The sequence below is a fragment of the Neophocaena asiaeorientalis genome, unplaced genomic scaffold (genome assembly GCF_003031525.2).
Source record: "Neophocaena asiaeorientalis asiaeorientalis breed wild unplaced genomic scaffold, Neophocaena_asiaeorientalis_V1.1 scaffold138, whole genome shotgun sequence".
In the NCBI taxonomy this organism is placed as follows: Eukaryota; Metazoa; Chordata; class Mammalia; order Artiodactyla; family Phocoenidae; genus Neophocaena; species Neophocaena asiaeorientalis.
Window position 1 is genome coordinate 5,452,055 of NW_020172632.1, and position 16,394 is coordinate 5,468,448.

The 16,394-nt window shown below is 36.3% G+C and overlaps 1 protein-coding gene across 1 annotated transcript in view; it reads left to right on the forward strand.

Moving 5' to 3' along the window:
* The window catches only part of SCP2 (sterol carrier protein 2), a 156,404-nt gene that overhangs the window by 15,207 nt on the left and 124,803 nt on the right, over positions 1 to 16,394 (forward strand). Inside the window, exons 4-5 of the mRNA XM_024739310.1 lie at positions 2,118 to 2,249; positions 3,759 to 3,823. Coding sequence (XP_024595078.1) covers positions 2,118 to 2,249; positions 3,759 to 3,823 — 197 coding nt within the window. The remainder of the gene's footprint in view (positions 1 to 2,117; positions 2,250 to 3,758; positions 3,824 to 16,394) is intronic.

Genomic DNA, 16,394 nt, shown 5'->3' on the forward strand with positions numbered 1-16,394 from the left:
GAATAGATTAAACATTTACACGGTACAAAAATAACAAAGTTAGGGCTTCCCTGGTGGCGCAGTGGTTGAGGGTCCGCCTGCCGATGCAGGGGACACGGGTTCGTGCCCCGGTCTGAGAAGATCCCACATGCCGCAGAGCAGCTGGGCCCGTGAGCCGTGGCTGCTGAGCCTGCGCGTCTGGAGCCTGTGCTCCGCAACGGGAGAGGCCACAACAGTGAGAGGCCTGCGTACCGCAAAAAAAAAAAATACAAAAGGTAGATGTTTATGTAGTGGAAAGTCTCACTCCTATTCCTGTCTCCCTGTCTCATGATTCCCTTTCCTTGAACAACCAATTTTACTAATTTCTTTTTTTTATTGAAGTATATTTGATTTACAATATTGTGTTAGTTTCAGGTGTACAGGAAAGTGATTCAGTTATATATATATTTTTTCAGATTATTTTCCATTATAGGTTATTATAAGACATTGAATATTGTTCCCTGTGTTATACAGTAAATCCATGTTGCTTATCTATTTTATGTATAGTAGTGCAATTTCACTAATTTCTAGTGTATCTTTTCATAGTTAATTTATCCATATAAAAATAAGTATGTGTGGGTGTATAAATACCCCCTCCCCCTTTCTTTTGTTACACACATGGTAGGATAATATACACATTATTTTGTATTTTGCTTTTTAAAAAAAATTATTTACTTATTTATTTGGATGCACTGGGTCTTAGTTGCCATGTGCAGGATCTTAGTTGTGGCGTGCGGGATATTTTAGTTGCAGCATGCAGGGTCTAGTTCCCTGACCAGGGATTGAACCCAGGCGCCCCTGCATTGGGAGTGTGGGGTCTTAACCAGGGAAGTCCACCTGGGAAGTCCCTATATTTTGCTCTTTTTAACTTAGTAGTTCTTGGTGACTATTCCAAATTGTTTCATAAGGAGCTTTCTTGGTCTCTTTTCATGATAGCATAGTGTTCCATTGAATAGATATATCATGATTTATTTAATCTATCCCCTTTTAATGGACATTTAGAATGTCCCCAGTCTTTCTACAGCATTTTAAATTACCTCATGATATTCTAGTCTTGGGGATTTACTACAGTTTATTTAGCAGTAGGAATGATACCCTATTCTTGGACATTTTAAATTATTTCTAATTTCTAGTTATTATAAAAGGCTATAGTAAGCATTACTGTAGATGAATCTTTATATCTGTGATTATTTCTTTGAGATTTCAAGATATCAAGAGAATTCTTGAAGGGAAACTTACTAGTTCAAAGAGATGCACAATGTATTTATGAAAGGGAGGTCCTGAACCTTACTGTTTTCCCTGAAGACTTCTGGAGAGTCTGTATCTTCAGGTGTTTCCATCATACTGCTCCAGCATGTCTGCCTTGGTGGACATGGTCCTTGGGAAAGGGAGTCAAATGTGTTTTTACTTGGATTACATTCCTCTGGAATACCCTGGCATGCAGAATCTTTTAACTTTTTGAAGTTACAAAATTTTACATGAAGAGGAAAATCATGGCCTTTTAATCAGTTGGTTTAGTTTTTTTTTTTTTTGCGGTACACGGTCCTCTCACCGTTGCGGCCTCTCCCGCTGCAGAGCACAGGCTCCGGATGGGCAGGCCCAGCAGCCATGGCTCACGGGCCCAGCCGCTCCGCGGCACGTGGGATCCTTCCAGACCAGGGCACGAACCTGTGTCCCCTGCATCGGCAGGCGGGCTCTCAACCACTGCGCCAGCAGGGAAGCCCAATTGGTTTAGTTTTAAAAGATTTATATCTGACAGTATACATGAAATATTGCTGCCTGTCATGTAGCCCTAGCCAGATTGAATTGTTTGCTATTACTTGGTCATGTCTCTACTTTCCTACCTCTGTACTGTGTAAAGAAAGTGCATATATATTCTGTGTTTTGAGAATTTTTATATTTGCAGAGTAAATGATGCTTCATGCTAAAACTGTTTCTGAGTAAGATGTCAATAGTATATTTATTTTTCTGCCCATGTTGTATGTTAGACAAAGGTAAAACACTGGAAAAACCATAATGTAGTATTATGTTGCTTTGCAGCTCCATAATTCTCATGTTGCATATATAACTTTTTTTTTTTTTTTTTTTTTTATATATAGGTGACTCTACCTGTGGGCAGAGGGCTATCTATCACAGTTTGGGACTGACTGGAATTCCTATAATCAACGTCAACAATAACTGTTCTACTGGTTCAACGGCTTTGTTTATGGCCCGGCAACTGATTCAGGGTGGTGAGAAGTGCCTATTTGTCTAGTAAACTTAAATAGATGTGGAGTTATTGCCCCCCTTTTATTATTTCTCCATACGACCATCAGAGGGATTGCTTTATAATATATTTCTTTTTAAAAAAATAACAATTAGGGCTTCCCTGGTGGTGCAGTGGTTGAGAGTCCTCCTGCTCATGCAGGGGACACGGGTTCGTGCCCCGGTCCGGGAAGATCCCACATGCCACGGAGCGGCTAGGCCTGTGAGCCACGGCCGCTGAGCCTGTGCGTCTGGAGCCTGTGCTCCGCAATGGGAGAGGCCACGACAGTGAGAGGCCCGCGTACTGCAAAAAACAAAAACAAAAACAAACAAACAATCAAAAAACAATTATATTGAGAGGTGCTTTATATAGCATAAAATTCACCCTTTTAAAGTTTACAATTCAGTGTTTTTTAATATATTCACAGGTTTATGCAACTATCACCACTATCTAATCTTAGAACATTTTTATCACCCCAAAAAGAAAGTGGTACCCATTAGCAGTCACTTCCCACTTCCCTCTCCCAACAGCCCCTGGCAACCACTAATCTACTTTCTGTCTCTATGGATTTACCTATTCTGAACATTATATAAATGGAATCATATGATACATGGCCTTTTGTGGCTTCTTTCACTTAGCATAATATTTTCACAGTTCATCCATGTTGTAGCATGTATCAGTACTTCATTCTTTTTTGTGGCCAATTAATAATTCATTGTATGGATATACCACATTTTGTTTATCCATTTACATGTTGATGGACATTGAGTTGTTTCTACTTTTTGGCTATTATGAATAATGTTGCTGTAAGCACTTGTGTACAATTTTTTTTGTGGCCATATATTTTCAGTTCTCTCGGATATATATCATAGTCTATATTTCCAAATATTTTAGGCTCTTTTATTAGGCCCTCTGTTCTTTCTTCTGATTGATTGTTGATTATTGCTCTACTCTTTGGTGTTTTAATTGTTTGAGCTTTATAATGTCTCACTATTGGATAATACTAGTATCCCCTGTGCCCCCTATGTTGTTATTTTTTTTTCCTTTTTTTTAGGAACAATTTTGGCAATTCTGCTTGTTTTGCTGTTTAGTTGAACTTTAACATCATTTTTAGGTGCCCCCTCCCTCCAAAAATAATTCTGTTGAGATTTTCATCAAGTTGCTTTAAAATTTTTTAAAATTTTACTTAATGTTTAAAAATTGAAAATTAGCTATTTATATTTGTTCTTCACTGGAACATATTTCCACATTAATCAAAAGTCTTATTAACACTGAGAATCAAAGAAAGAATTATATAATTTATTAATTTTTCCTCTTATTAGGAGCATATAAGAATTTTCTCTGTAATTTTTCAGTTATTAAATATTTTATAGGATTATACCATGTTTTTACATTTTGTATAAACTGACATGCTTAGTTAAATTGAAGTATTTAATGATATTTTGTTGGGTGTCTAGAAATTTAATTTTTCAAACTAATTACATTTTCTTTCAAGGTCTGGCAGATTGTGTCTTGGCTCTTGGATTTGAGAAGATGGAAAAGGGATCCCTTGGATTAACAGTGAGTCTCATTTATTCTTATTTTGGAATTGTTGTAACACTGTGAGAAAACTTTGCCCATCTGACTACCATAAATGGAGCCTGCAAAAGCTGAAAGGTGACATCGCATGTATATGCAATAGATCCTGCTATTTTAGACAATAAAGAATCATAGAGATAATTTTGTTCAACCCCTTTATTTTGTGAAACTGATGTTCAGACAGGTTAGATGATTGAATCTGAGGGTGACATGTCTGTTTAATTTGAAAGTCATTCATTCATTCATTCAAAAATTATTTCTGTTCAACAAACTGAAGAGCGTTAACAAGGTTTGGGACTTCTGTTTTTGGTAATGGCAAGCCAGGTTTTTGAATCATTTCTCCTACTAATGACAACTAAAATATTTGAATGGAATAGAAACAAGATATCCTAAAGACACTGAAGAGCTAACGAGAGAGGAATTGCTGGTGAATGCTGGAAAATTAAGATCAGCATTTGAAGCTGCTTTTGCCTTGAAGGCCTTCGCTGATCAGGAAGCTGTGAACTTCAATTTTGATGGCCCCCTAGATGAAGAGGAAAGTAGTCACAGCTCAGGTCCCCCCATGATCAGAAATTAAACACCGACTCTCCACATTAAACTGGTTAGAAGTAAACCTTTTCGGTAAGGGTGAACACAAAAGTAAAACTACCCCCCCACCCCTACGTCCTCTTTTCCCCACTTTCAGTAGATTACAGGGAGAGTTGCTTTGGCACTGAGCAAAGCAAGGGAGAAAAAAAAGAGAAGAAAAAAATAACCAGAAAACCTTTCACTGAGAATTAATAAACCACAGGGATTGCTGCCAAAATTCTCGTTTACCTGGGTGGTCAAAGAAACATCAGACCATGAATTGAGTCTTAAGTTGGTTCCAGTTAACCATGGCACTTAACAGAAGCAACTGCAAATTTTCTTTTGGAGGAAAGCATCTTCCTTCTAGAAGGCTTTGAGAACTCTTCAAGTAACCTTTCAAGGACATGCAATTAAAGATAACCAAGCATTAAAGAAACAAGGCACCATAGTTGAGGACCAGGATGAAGAAGGAACAGTAAAAAGTGATCTCTGCAGACCTCAGAAACGAGATTTATTGGATCTAGTTTTAGGCATGCTTGCTATGTTTTAAAAAATAAAAGGCAAACTTGGAAATACCTCAGGGGTATAAGAAACTGCAGAAAGGGACATTACAGGCATTGAAAAAAAAACCAAATAGGATTTATAGAAAAGAAAAATGAAATAATTAAAATTAAAAATTCAAAAGATAGGTTTGATAGCTGATTATACATGACTAAAAGAGAATTAGTGAAACTGGACTAGAAGTGATTATTTAGAATACACTATAGAGAGGGAAAAGATTGGAAATTGGCAGGAAGTTATGTTATATGGAGGATAGTGTGATAAGGTATAATAAATGTGTAATTGGAATTAATGAAGTGGTGAGAGAGAAAACATGGTGTAGGCATTTTCTTCATCTTTTCAGAAAATCAGCTCTTAGTTTCATTTATCTTTTCTTTAGTCTTTTTATCTCGATTTCATTTATTTCCTCTCTAATCTTTGTTATTTTCTTCCTTCTACTAATTTTAGGCTTAGGTTATTCTTCTTCTTCTAGTTCCTTGAGGTGTAAAGTTAGGTTATTTATTTGAGATCTTTCTTGTTCTTAATGTAGGTGTTTATTGTTATCAATTTCCATCTTAGAACTGCTTTTGTGGTATCCTGTAAGTTTTGGTATGCTGTATTTCCATTTTCGTTTGTCTCAAGATATTTTATGATTTTTCTTTTGATTTCTTCTTTGACATATTGGTTGTTCAGTAGCATGTTGTTTAATCTCCACTTACTTGAATTTTTTAGTGTTCTTCTTGTAATTGTTTTCTAATTTTAAACCACAGTGGTTGGAAAAGATACTTTCTATGATTTCAATCTTAAATTTATTGACTTGTTTGTGGCCTAGCACATGATCTGTCCTAGAGAACATTCCATGTGTACTTGAGAAGAATGTGTATTATGTTGCTTTTGGATGGAATGTTCTGCAAGTGACTGTTAAGTCCATCTGGTCTGGTATCTTGTTTAAGGCTGATGTTTCCTTATTGATTTTCTGTCTGAATGATCTATCTATTGATGAAAGTGGAGTATTAAAATCCCCTACTATTATGGTATTGCCATCTATTTCTCTCTTTTTTTTTGGCTGCGCTGTGCTGGGGCTTTATTTGCAGCGAGTGGGGGCTACTCTTTGTTGTGGTACGTGGGCTTCTCATTGTGGTGGCTTCTTTTTTTGTGGAGCACGGGCTCTAGGCACGCAGGCTTCAGTAGTTGCAGCATGTGGGCTCAGTAATTGCGGCACGCAGGCCCTAGAGCATGCGGGCTTCAGTAGTTGCTGCACATGGGCTCAGTAGTTGCTGTGCACAGGCTCTAGGGTGCATGGGCTTCAGTAGTTGTGGCTTACAGGCTATATAATAAATAAAGATAAAAATAAAGTAAGGATAATTGAAGATCGGGGAGGACAAGATCTTTCTGGGAGTTGGAGAAAACATCATAAGCCAAGTCATGAATGTTGGAGTGAATATAGTATGTTCAGGGAACAGTTTGAAAAACTGGATTGGAGGGTGGCAGCTGGAGAAGATGCAAAGTAAGATGATTAGGTGTTGCCTAACAGAAGTGCCTAACATTTATGACACATGAAAAATAGATGTTTTTCTTCCGTAGTTAATGGTAGGTACCTTGATAACTTTTATTTGAAAATTATTGAAAACTATAAAATAGTAAAATTCATCCATAGTCCCATAATTTTAAAAAGCATATATATTAAAAGTCCTTATTTGCCTGTTTAATCTTGTTCTTCAGAGGTAACTAGTGTACCTATATGTCCTTTCTTTATTCCAAGTTTATACAGACATATCTAACTAAGCATTCATACACATATACATACATATACATGTTCAAAATGTTAAAAAACACTGATATGTTCATGGAGAAGATTAATGATTTTATACATGTTGCTTTTTCACATGGCAAATGGACAGCCTTCCTGGCTAGAACATATTGATATACTTCCTTATTTTTAACAGCTGCCTAGTATCCCATTACATGGCTGTAGGGTTTTCAATCAGTCCCTTCTGCTCTTCTGACTAGGTTGTTTAATTTTAGTTTTACATGTTCTTTTTTTTTGCTATTACAGTGTTCCAGTCAACATTCTTGTACATATATCTTTACTTTCTCCAGCCATTCTTTCTTTTTTTTTCCCCCTCCCACCCTCCTCAAGCTATTATTTCTATAGGATAGATTCCTGGGGCAGGCAAGCAACTTAGACAATGTTTTAGCTTGAGATGGTCCTGAAGATATTTTACAGCTAAAGTGAATCTGTGAAGCCCAGAGTTAAGTAATTATCCAGTGACATTGGACCCAGTTAGCAGTTAATGATTCAACTGAGACCAGGTCTTTTAATCCAAATAAACTTTTTGCTGTACCTGGAGAACCTATCATTTTTTCCCTTCTCTTTCATTATGAGTTTCTTCTCCATTTCTCTTTTATACTTTGTCTTTTCCTCCTTTTTATTTCTATCTGACATGAAATCCTTTTGTTGGCATTTCACTACCCCCCTATTTCCATATACATCTGCACTTCTTTTTTTCTTGCTCTTTTTCTTCTTTTCTTCCCTTATTCATTTATTAATTATAGCAATTTGTAACTGAATTTATTAAGATTTTGTATTTAGAATCCTAAATTTAAAAATCAGGTGATTGAACAATCTATTTGAATGTAACAAAAATAACTTGCTGTTCCTGTTTATGGCCCCTAGGTGGCTCTCTATAGCAGAGGGCTTAACTTACCACTCCTGCATTGCTGTTTTGGTTTCTATCTTTGTCCTATGTCTTTCCCTTCAGATCATGTGTCCTAACTTCCCTTTTTATGGGTATGCTGCAAACAAAGGTAATAATTTCTTATACAAGAGAGAATTATTACCTTGAACTAAAAAGGATACTTGTTCCACTGGGAATACTATTCACAACAAACAAATATATGTGGCTGCCTACCTGGATCAAATATTTCTGATAAAAATTTAGCATCCAAGTTGAGATGTGTTGGAACCATAAAATATACATGAATTTTAAAGATTTCATATGAAAAAAGAATGAAACTGTCTCAACAATTTAAAAATATTTCTGCATATTTGTGCCAGCACAATACACATAAATGATATTGTTTAAATAAACTAAAATATTAAAAAAAATAATTTTGGGACTTCCCTGGTGGCACAATGGTTGAGAATCCGCCTGCCAATGCAGGGGACATGGGTTCGATCCCTGATCTGGGAAGATCCCACATGCCACGGAGCAACTAGGCCCGTGTGCCACAACTGCTGAGCCCATGTGCCACAAGTACTGAAGCCTGTGTGCCTAGAGCCCGTGCTCTTCAACAGGAGAAGCCACCGCAACGAGAAGCCTGTACACCGCAACGAAGAGTAGCCCCTGCTTGCCACAACTAGAGAAAGCCCACGCGCAGCAACGAATACCCAACGCAGCCAAAAATAAATAAATAAATAAACAAAACCACTCTTACTTTAAAAAAATATATTTAAAAAAAAAATTTCTTTGAAATTATAATATTTTGGATATATTGGGTTAAATTAATATATTCAAATAAATTCTACCTGTTTTTTTTTAATGTGGCTGCTTGAAAATTTATAATTACATATATGGCTTACACATTATTTTTTTCTTTATTGGCCTGAGTGTAGCCAAGAAAGGGACTTAAAGAGGCTGTTGCTAAAACAAAAAAAAAAAAAAAAAAATATATGGTTCCCGTTGTTGGCACTTCCTACCAGTTAATTTATTTTGGTTAGTTTTATAATTTCTTCAGAGTTGGAATGTTGCCACTCAGTTTGGCTTCTGACCACTTATTTTTCAGTCCATCTAAGCATGTGATTTGATGTGATTTCGATCCTCATGTCAGTAGCAGGCAAGGAGGGAGTGCTGAAGTCAGCTCTTGGTTGAACTTTAGGCATCAGGGAAAGCCTGGGATTGGCTGTTCACAGCACACACAAACATAGGAGAAAATTAGGAGTTAAATTTACCAAAGAAGTAGAGAAACAGTGTGTTCTTGTTTTTTATTTTTTGCCAAAACATCTCTTCATTATTTCTTTAGGCTGAGAACAAGAGCTGTTGCTCTGCTTTTAACTTCCTAGGGTGAACTAAACGTTTTTATCCCCTCAAAATTCAGATGTTAAAACTCTGATTCCCAAGGTGATGGTATTTGGAGGTGGGGCCTTTGGGAAGTAATTAGGTTGTGAGGGTGGAGGAATCCTCATGATGGGATTAGTGCCCTTATAAAGACACGAGAGAGTTTGTTTCCACTCTGCTCTCTGCCATGTGAGGATACATTGAGAAGACAGCCATCTGCAAACCAGGAAGTGGGCTTTCACTAGATGCCAGATGTGCTGATACCTTGATCTTGGATTTTCCAGCTCTCAGAATTGTGAGAATATGTTGGTTAATCCACCTGGTCTATGTATTCTATTATAGAAGCCCAAACTGATTAAGACATGGGGCAAGGAGCAAGAGCTATTTCATCCCCAGATACTTAGAATGACAGATGCCAAACTTTTATGAGTGTTTGTATATATGTTTGAAAGGATTTGCATAGTTACTTCTTACATTTTCATGGTCCACTCTTACAGGAGCTGCTTATTTTAAAATTTTTATTTTCCTGGAACTTCCCTGGTGGTCCAGTGGTTAAGACTCCACACTCCCAATGCAGGGCACCTGGGTTCCATCCCTGGTCAGGGAACTAGATCCTGCATGCCCCAACGAAGATCCTGTGTGCTGTAACTAAGACCTGACACAGCCAAATAAATATAAAAATTTTAAAAAGTAAAAAATTTATTTTCCTTGTTGTAAAAGTCATAAAAAATGGAAGAATACAGAAAAAATAAAGAAGAAATAATCACCTGTAGTGACAGTCATCATTAGTGATTTGCTAATTTAGCTAAAAAAAGTCGAGATTGTGCCGTATCTATAATTCGATTTACTTCATTTTCACTTAACGTTAGTTTTTGAGTATGTCATGTTAAAAATTATTTATAAGCAAAAAATTTTTAATGTCTGCATTACAGTTTATCACATGGCTGTATTATAATTTACTTAGGATTGCTCCTGTTATTGGACATTTAGATTTTTATTTATTATTATTGTAAGGTATGCTGCAATGAACACAATTTCAGCAATATATTTCTGCACTTGATTCTTTTCTTGTGACAGATCCCAAACTGATATTATTTGGTAAACGATATGAACTTTTTCTTTTAAAGACTAATGGCTTTATTATTTTCAGAAAGGAATTCATGCTAATTATAAAGAAATTCAAACAATACAGTAAAATCCAAAGGGGAAAAAAAGTTTTCCCAAATCCCAGTTTCATTAACACTTATTAGGGGTGAGAGAGCGGGAGAGACAGAGAGAGAGAGACAGAGAGAGAGGGAGAGGGAATGAACTACCTTTTCCTTTTCTTCAGTCCTAAGGAGGAGGACCCCACCCTTATGACCTCATTTAATCTTTATCTCTGAAAAGCCCTTTTCCCCCCAAATACAGTAACATTGGGGGTAAAGGATTCAACATAACTGTTGGGATGGAGAAGATTCAGTCCATAGCAATGAAGGTTCCAATTTTGCCACATCTGCCAAAATTTGTTATTGTCTGTCTTTTTTTATTACAGCTATCCTAGTAGGTGTGAAGCAGTATCTCCTTGTGGTTTTGAGTTGCATTGCCATGATGGCTAATGATGTTGAATATCTTTTCATGTATTAAAGCCCATTTGTGTATCTTTGGAGAAATGTCTACTCAGATCCTTTGCCCATTTTAAAATTAGGTTGTCTCTATATTACGGAATTGTAAGATATATTCTAGATACAAGTCCTTTATCAGATAGATGATTTGCAAATATTTTCTCCCATTCAGTGGCTTCTCTTTTCAGTTTTTTAATGGTATCCTTTAAGGCAGCGGTCCCCAACCTTTTTGGCACCAGGGGCCTGTTTCGTGGAAGACAATTTTTCCACGGATGGGGTTGGGGTGGGGTGATGGTTCAGGCGGTAATACAAGCAATGGTTCAGGTGGTAATGTGAACGATGGGAAGCATCAGATGAAGCTTCGCTTGCTTGCCCACCGTTCATCTCCTGTTGTGTGGCCTGGTTCCTAACAGGCAGAGGACTGATACCGGTCCACAGCCCAAGGGCTGGACACCCCTGCTTTGAGGCATAAAAGTTTAAATTTTGATGAAGTTCAATCGATCTATGTTTTGTTGTTGTTGCTTATGCTTTTGGTGTCATATCTAAGAAACATTGCCAAATTCAAGGTCATGACAATTTACTTTTATGTTTTCTTGTAAGAATTCCGTAGTTTTAGCTGTTACAGTTAGGTCTTTTTTCCATTTTGAGTTTTTTTTTTTTAAAATATAGTGTGAGGTAGGGATCCAACTTCATTCTTTTGCATGTGGATGTCCATTTGTCCCAGCACCATTTACTGAAAAGACTATCCTTAACACCCATTTACTTGTCTTGGTACCTTTGAAAAAATAACTTGATAGGGCTTCCCTGGTGGCACAGTGGTTGAGAGTCCGCCTGCCGATGCAGGGGACATGGGTTCGTGCCCTGGTCCGGGAGGATCCCACGTGCCGCGGAGCGGCTGGGCCCGTGAGCCATGGCCACTGAGCCTGCACGTCCGGAACCTGTGCTCTGCAATGGGAGAGGCCACAACAGTGAGAGGCCCGCGCACCGCAAAAAAAAAAACCAAAAAAAAACAAACAAAAAACCCCTTGATTTTGGGACTTGACTCCGTGCTCCCAATGCAGGGAGCCTGGCTTCGATCCCTGGTCAGGGAACTACATCCCACATGCATGCTGCAACTGAGAGTTCGCATGCCGCAATTAAGAGCCTGCATGCTGCAACTAAGACCCAGCGCAGCCAAATAAAGTAAATAAATAAATAAATATTAAAAAAATAACCAAACCACACTGTCAAGGGTAAAGACTTAATAAAAATAATATTTAAAAAAATTGATTTTAATTGTGAGAGTTTATTTCTGTACTCTCAATTCTATTCCACTGATCTATATAGTCTTATGCTAGTTAATACTACAGTGTTTCGGTTACTGGGTTTTTTTTTTTGTTTTTCTTTTTTTGGACCCACTGTGTGACAGGCAAGATTTTAGTTCCCCAACCAGGGATCAAACCCATGCCCCCTGCAGTGGAACAGAGCCCTAACCCCTGGACCATCAGGGAATTCCCTGGTTACTGTTGTTTTTTAGTAAGTTTTGAAATCAGGAAGTAAGAGTCTTCTAAATTCTTCTTTTTCCAGATTGTTTTGGCTGTCCTCTGTCCATTGAATTTCCACATGAACTTTGGGATTGGCTTATCAATATTTGCAAAGAAACCACTTGAGATTCGGATAGGGATTGTGTTGACTGTATATCATTTTGAGGAGTATTACCATTTTAACCATCTGAAATCTTCCATTCATGAGCATGGAATGTCTTTTCATTTATTTAAAATAGATCTTTCATTTCTTTCAACAATGTTTATAGTTTTCTGAGTGTAAGTTTTACACTTTTTTTGTTAAATATATTCCTAAGTGTTTTATTTTCAGTGATGCTTTTGTAAATGGAATTATTTTCTTTCTTTTTAATATTTATTTATTTGGCTGTGCTGGGCCTTAGTTGTGGCATGCGGGATCTTTGTTGCCACGTGCGGAATCTTCATTGTGGCATGCGGGATCTTTTAGTTGCAGCATGTGGGATCTTTTAGTTGTGGCATGTGGAATCTTTGGTTGTGGCATGCAGGATCTTTAGTTGTGGCATGCAAACTCTTAGTTGCAGCATGTGGGATCTAGTTCCCAGACCAGAGATTGAACCCGGTCCCCCTGCATTGGGAGCATGTAGTCCTAGCCACCGGACCACGAGGGAAGTCCCTAGTTTCTTAATTTCATTTTGAGTTGTTCTTGGCAAGTGTATGGAAATATATTTAATTTTTATATATTGATCTTATATCCTGTAATCTTGATGAACTTGTTGATTCTAATAGATTTTAGTGGATTCCTTAGGATTTTCTATTTGCAAGATAATGTCATCTACAAATAGAGATAGTTTTTCTTCTTTTTTTTTTTCAATTTGGTTGCTTTTTATTTATTTTCTTGCCTAATTCCCCTAGCTAGAACTTCTAGTACAATGTTGAATAGAAATGGTGAGAGCAGACATTTCATCTTGTTTCTGCTTTTATGAGGGAAGCATTCAGTCTTTCATCATTAAGCATGTTATCTGTGGTAGATGCCTTTTATCAGGTTGAGGAAGTTCCCTTCTTTTCCACACTTAAAAAAATTTTTTTTAAATCAATCAATTAATTTTTGGCTGCATTGGGTCTTTGTTGCTGCGTGCAGGCTTTCTCTAGTTGTGGCGAGCAGGGGCTACTCTTCGTTGTGGTGCATGGGCTTCTCATTACGGTGGCTTCTCTTGTTGCAGAGCACAGGCTCTAGGGCGCGTGGGCTTCAGTAGTTGTGGCACATGGGCTCAGTAGTTGTGGTATGCAGGCTCTAGAGCACAGGCTCAGTAGTTGTGGTGCATGGGCTTAGTTGCTCCACAGCATGTGGGATCTTCCTGGACTAGGGATCGAACCCATGTCCCCTGCACTGGCAGGCGGATTCTTAACCACTGTGCCACCAGGGAAGTTCCTCCATGCTTTTTAAAAGTGTTTTTTTTTTTTTTATCAGGAATCTGTTTAGGATTTTGTCAAATGCTTTTTCTGGGTCTGTTGAGACGATTGTGTGGTGTTTGCCTTTTATTCTATTGATATGGTGTATTACATTAATTGATTTTTAGACATTAAACCAACCTTGCATTCCTGGGATAAATCCCACTTTGTCATGGGTTTTTTTTAATGTGTTGTTGATTCAGTTTGCTAGCATTTCATTGAAGATATTTTCATCTACTTTCATAAGAGATATTGGTGTATAGTTTTCTTGTGATCATCATTATTTTTAATTTTCTTCACACAGTGGGTGTACAGTGGAATCTTATTGTGGATTTAATTTGTATTTTCCTAATATTTAGTGGTGTTGAGCATCATTTCATGTTTTTATTTGTCATTGGTATATCTTCTTTGATGAATTCAATGACTGTTCAAATATTTTGCCCAATTATTAGTTGGTTATTTTCTTATTATTGTGTTGTAAGAGTTCTTTATATATTCCAGATAGATACAAGCTCTTGTTCAATATGTTTTACAAATATTTTCTCCAGCTCTCTGGACTTGCCCTTTCCTTTTATAAATGGTATCTTTTGAAGAGCAAAAGTTTAAAATTTTGATGAAGTCTAGTTTGTCTGTTTTCTACTATTGTGCTTTTTGTATCCTATTTAAGAAAATTTTAAGTTAATTTTTGTAAGTGGTAGGAAGTAAAGATCAATGTTTAAAATTTTTTTTAAAATGTGTATCCCATATTTCATACAGCCCCATTTGTTGAAAAGATTATCTTTTCCCCATTGAACTGCCTTGACATCTTTGATGATAATCAGTTGACCATGTAGTGTGGATCATTTTTTGGACTCTTCCTTGATCAGTCTTTATGCCAATACTTTACTTTCTTGAATACTGTAACATTATAATAAGCCTTGAAATCAAATTGGAATGCATATTCTCCCAACTTTGTTTTTCTTTTACAAAATTGATTTGGCTATTCTAATCCTTTGCATTTCCATATACATTTTAACAATTGGCTTGTCAATTTCTATAAAAATGCTTCCTGTAGTAGATTTATAGGTTAATACATAGGGATCTCCCCATTTTTAACAATATTAAATGTTCCAGTCCATGAAAATTGTTTATCTCTCTTTATTTAGGCCTTTGATTTCTTTCAGTAATGTTTTTTAGTTTTCAATGTGTAACTCTTTTACATATTTTATTAAAAATTTCCCCAGGTATTTCAAGTTTTTTATGTTATTAAAAATAGTGCTTATTTTAATACCAGTTTCCAACTGTACATTGTATTTTGTGATCTAGCTAATTTCTCTTCCTAGTCTAGTGGCTTTTTTAAGATTCTGTAGGATTGTCTGCATAAACAATCATATCATCTATGTACAAGACAGTTTTATTTCTTCCTTTTCAATCTGTATGCCTTTTATTTATTTTTCTTGCCTTATGATTGCACTGGCTAGGGTCGTCACAACAAATTGAAATAGAGGTTGTGGGATCGTTTATCTTTTCCTTGTTTTTGATCATAGGGGAAAACATTCAGGTTTCACTATTAAATACGTTAGCTGTAAGTTTTTCACAGATGTTCTTTATCAGGTTGAGAAAGTTACCTTCTGTTCTTAGTTTGCTGAGAGTTTTTGTCCTGAGTATATGTTGAATTTTCTCACTTGCTTTTCCTGTACCTATGAGAGATCCTTATTTTGTTTGTTATTCTTAATTTAGTTGGTTAGTATGGTGAATTATATTGATTGATATTTGAATATTAACCCATCCTGTATTTCTGGGGTAAATGCTTGGTTGTGATGTCTTATCTTTCATATGTTGTTGGATTTAATTTGTTAAAATTATGCTAAGGATTTTTGTGTATATGTTTGTGATGGTGTTGATTTGTTTTCTTTTTTGTTTTAATGTTTATTTACATTTGATATCAGGAAAATGCTGGCCTCATAGAATGGTTGAGAATTGTTCCCTTCTCTTCTTCTTTTTTTTTTTTTTACTTAGGAAGAGTTTGTTTATATAATTGTTATTTTTTTCCTTAAATGTTTGGTAGTGTTCACCAGTGCACATGTAGGGCTGCAGTTTTCTTTATGGAAAGGTTTTAAAGTTCAGTTTCTTTAGTAAGTATATTACTATTCAGGTTATCTATTTTTTTTTTTTGAGCGGGCTTTGATAGTTTGTGCCCTTTAAGGAATTTGTCCATTTCATCTAAATTGTTGAATTTATTGACAGAAACTTGTTCATATTATTCCCATAGTATCCCCTTAAGGTAGGATCTTTAGATATGTCCTTTCTCTTCTTCTGTTGTTGGTAACCTTTGTCTTCTCTGTTTTTTCCATGATCAGTATAACAAAAGGTGTTTACCAGTCTTATTGATCTTGTCAGAGTACCAGCCCTTGTTTTCATTGATTTTTTTCTCTTTTCTTATTTCATTCTACTAGGACCAGCCCTTGTTTTCATTGATTTTCTCTATTTTTTTTTCTTTTCTATTTCATTCTACTAATTTCTATCCATTCTACTTCATTCTGCTCATTTTCTGTTTATATCTGCTGTGATCCTTAATATTTCAATTCTTACATTGGGTTTAATTTACTCTGTTTTGTAGTTTATTAAGCTGGAAGCTTAGGTCATTGATTTTAAATCTTTTCAAACATGGGCATTTAATGTTATAGATTTCTTTTAAAACACTGCTTAAGCAGCATACCACAAATTTTTTATGTCATGATTTCATTCTCATTTAGGTCAAATTAGTTAGCAATTTCCATTGTGATTTCTTCTCTCACCCGTGCATTAGAAGTGTGTTGCTTAGCTTCCTAACATTTGGGCAGTTTACAGATACCTT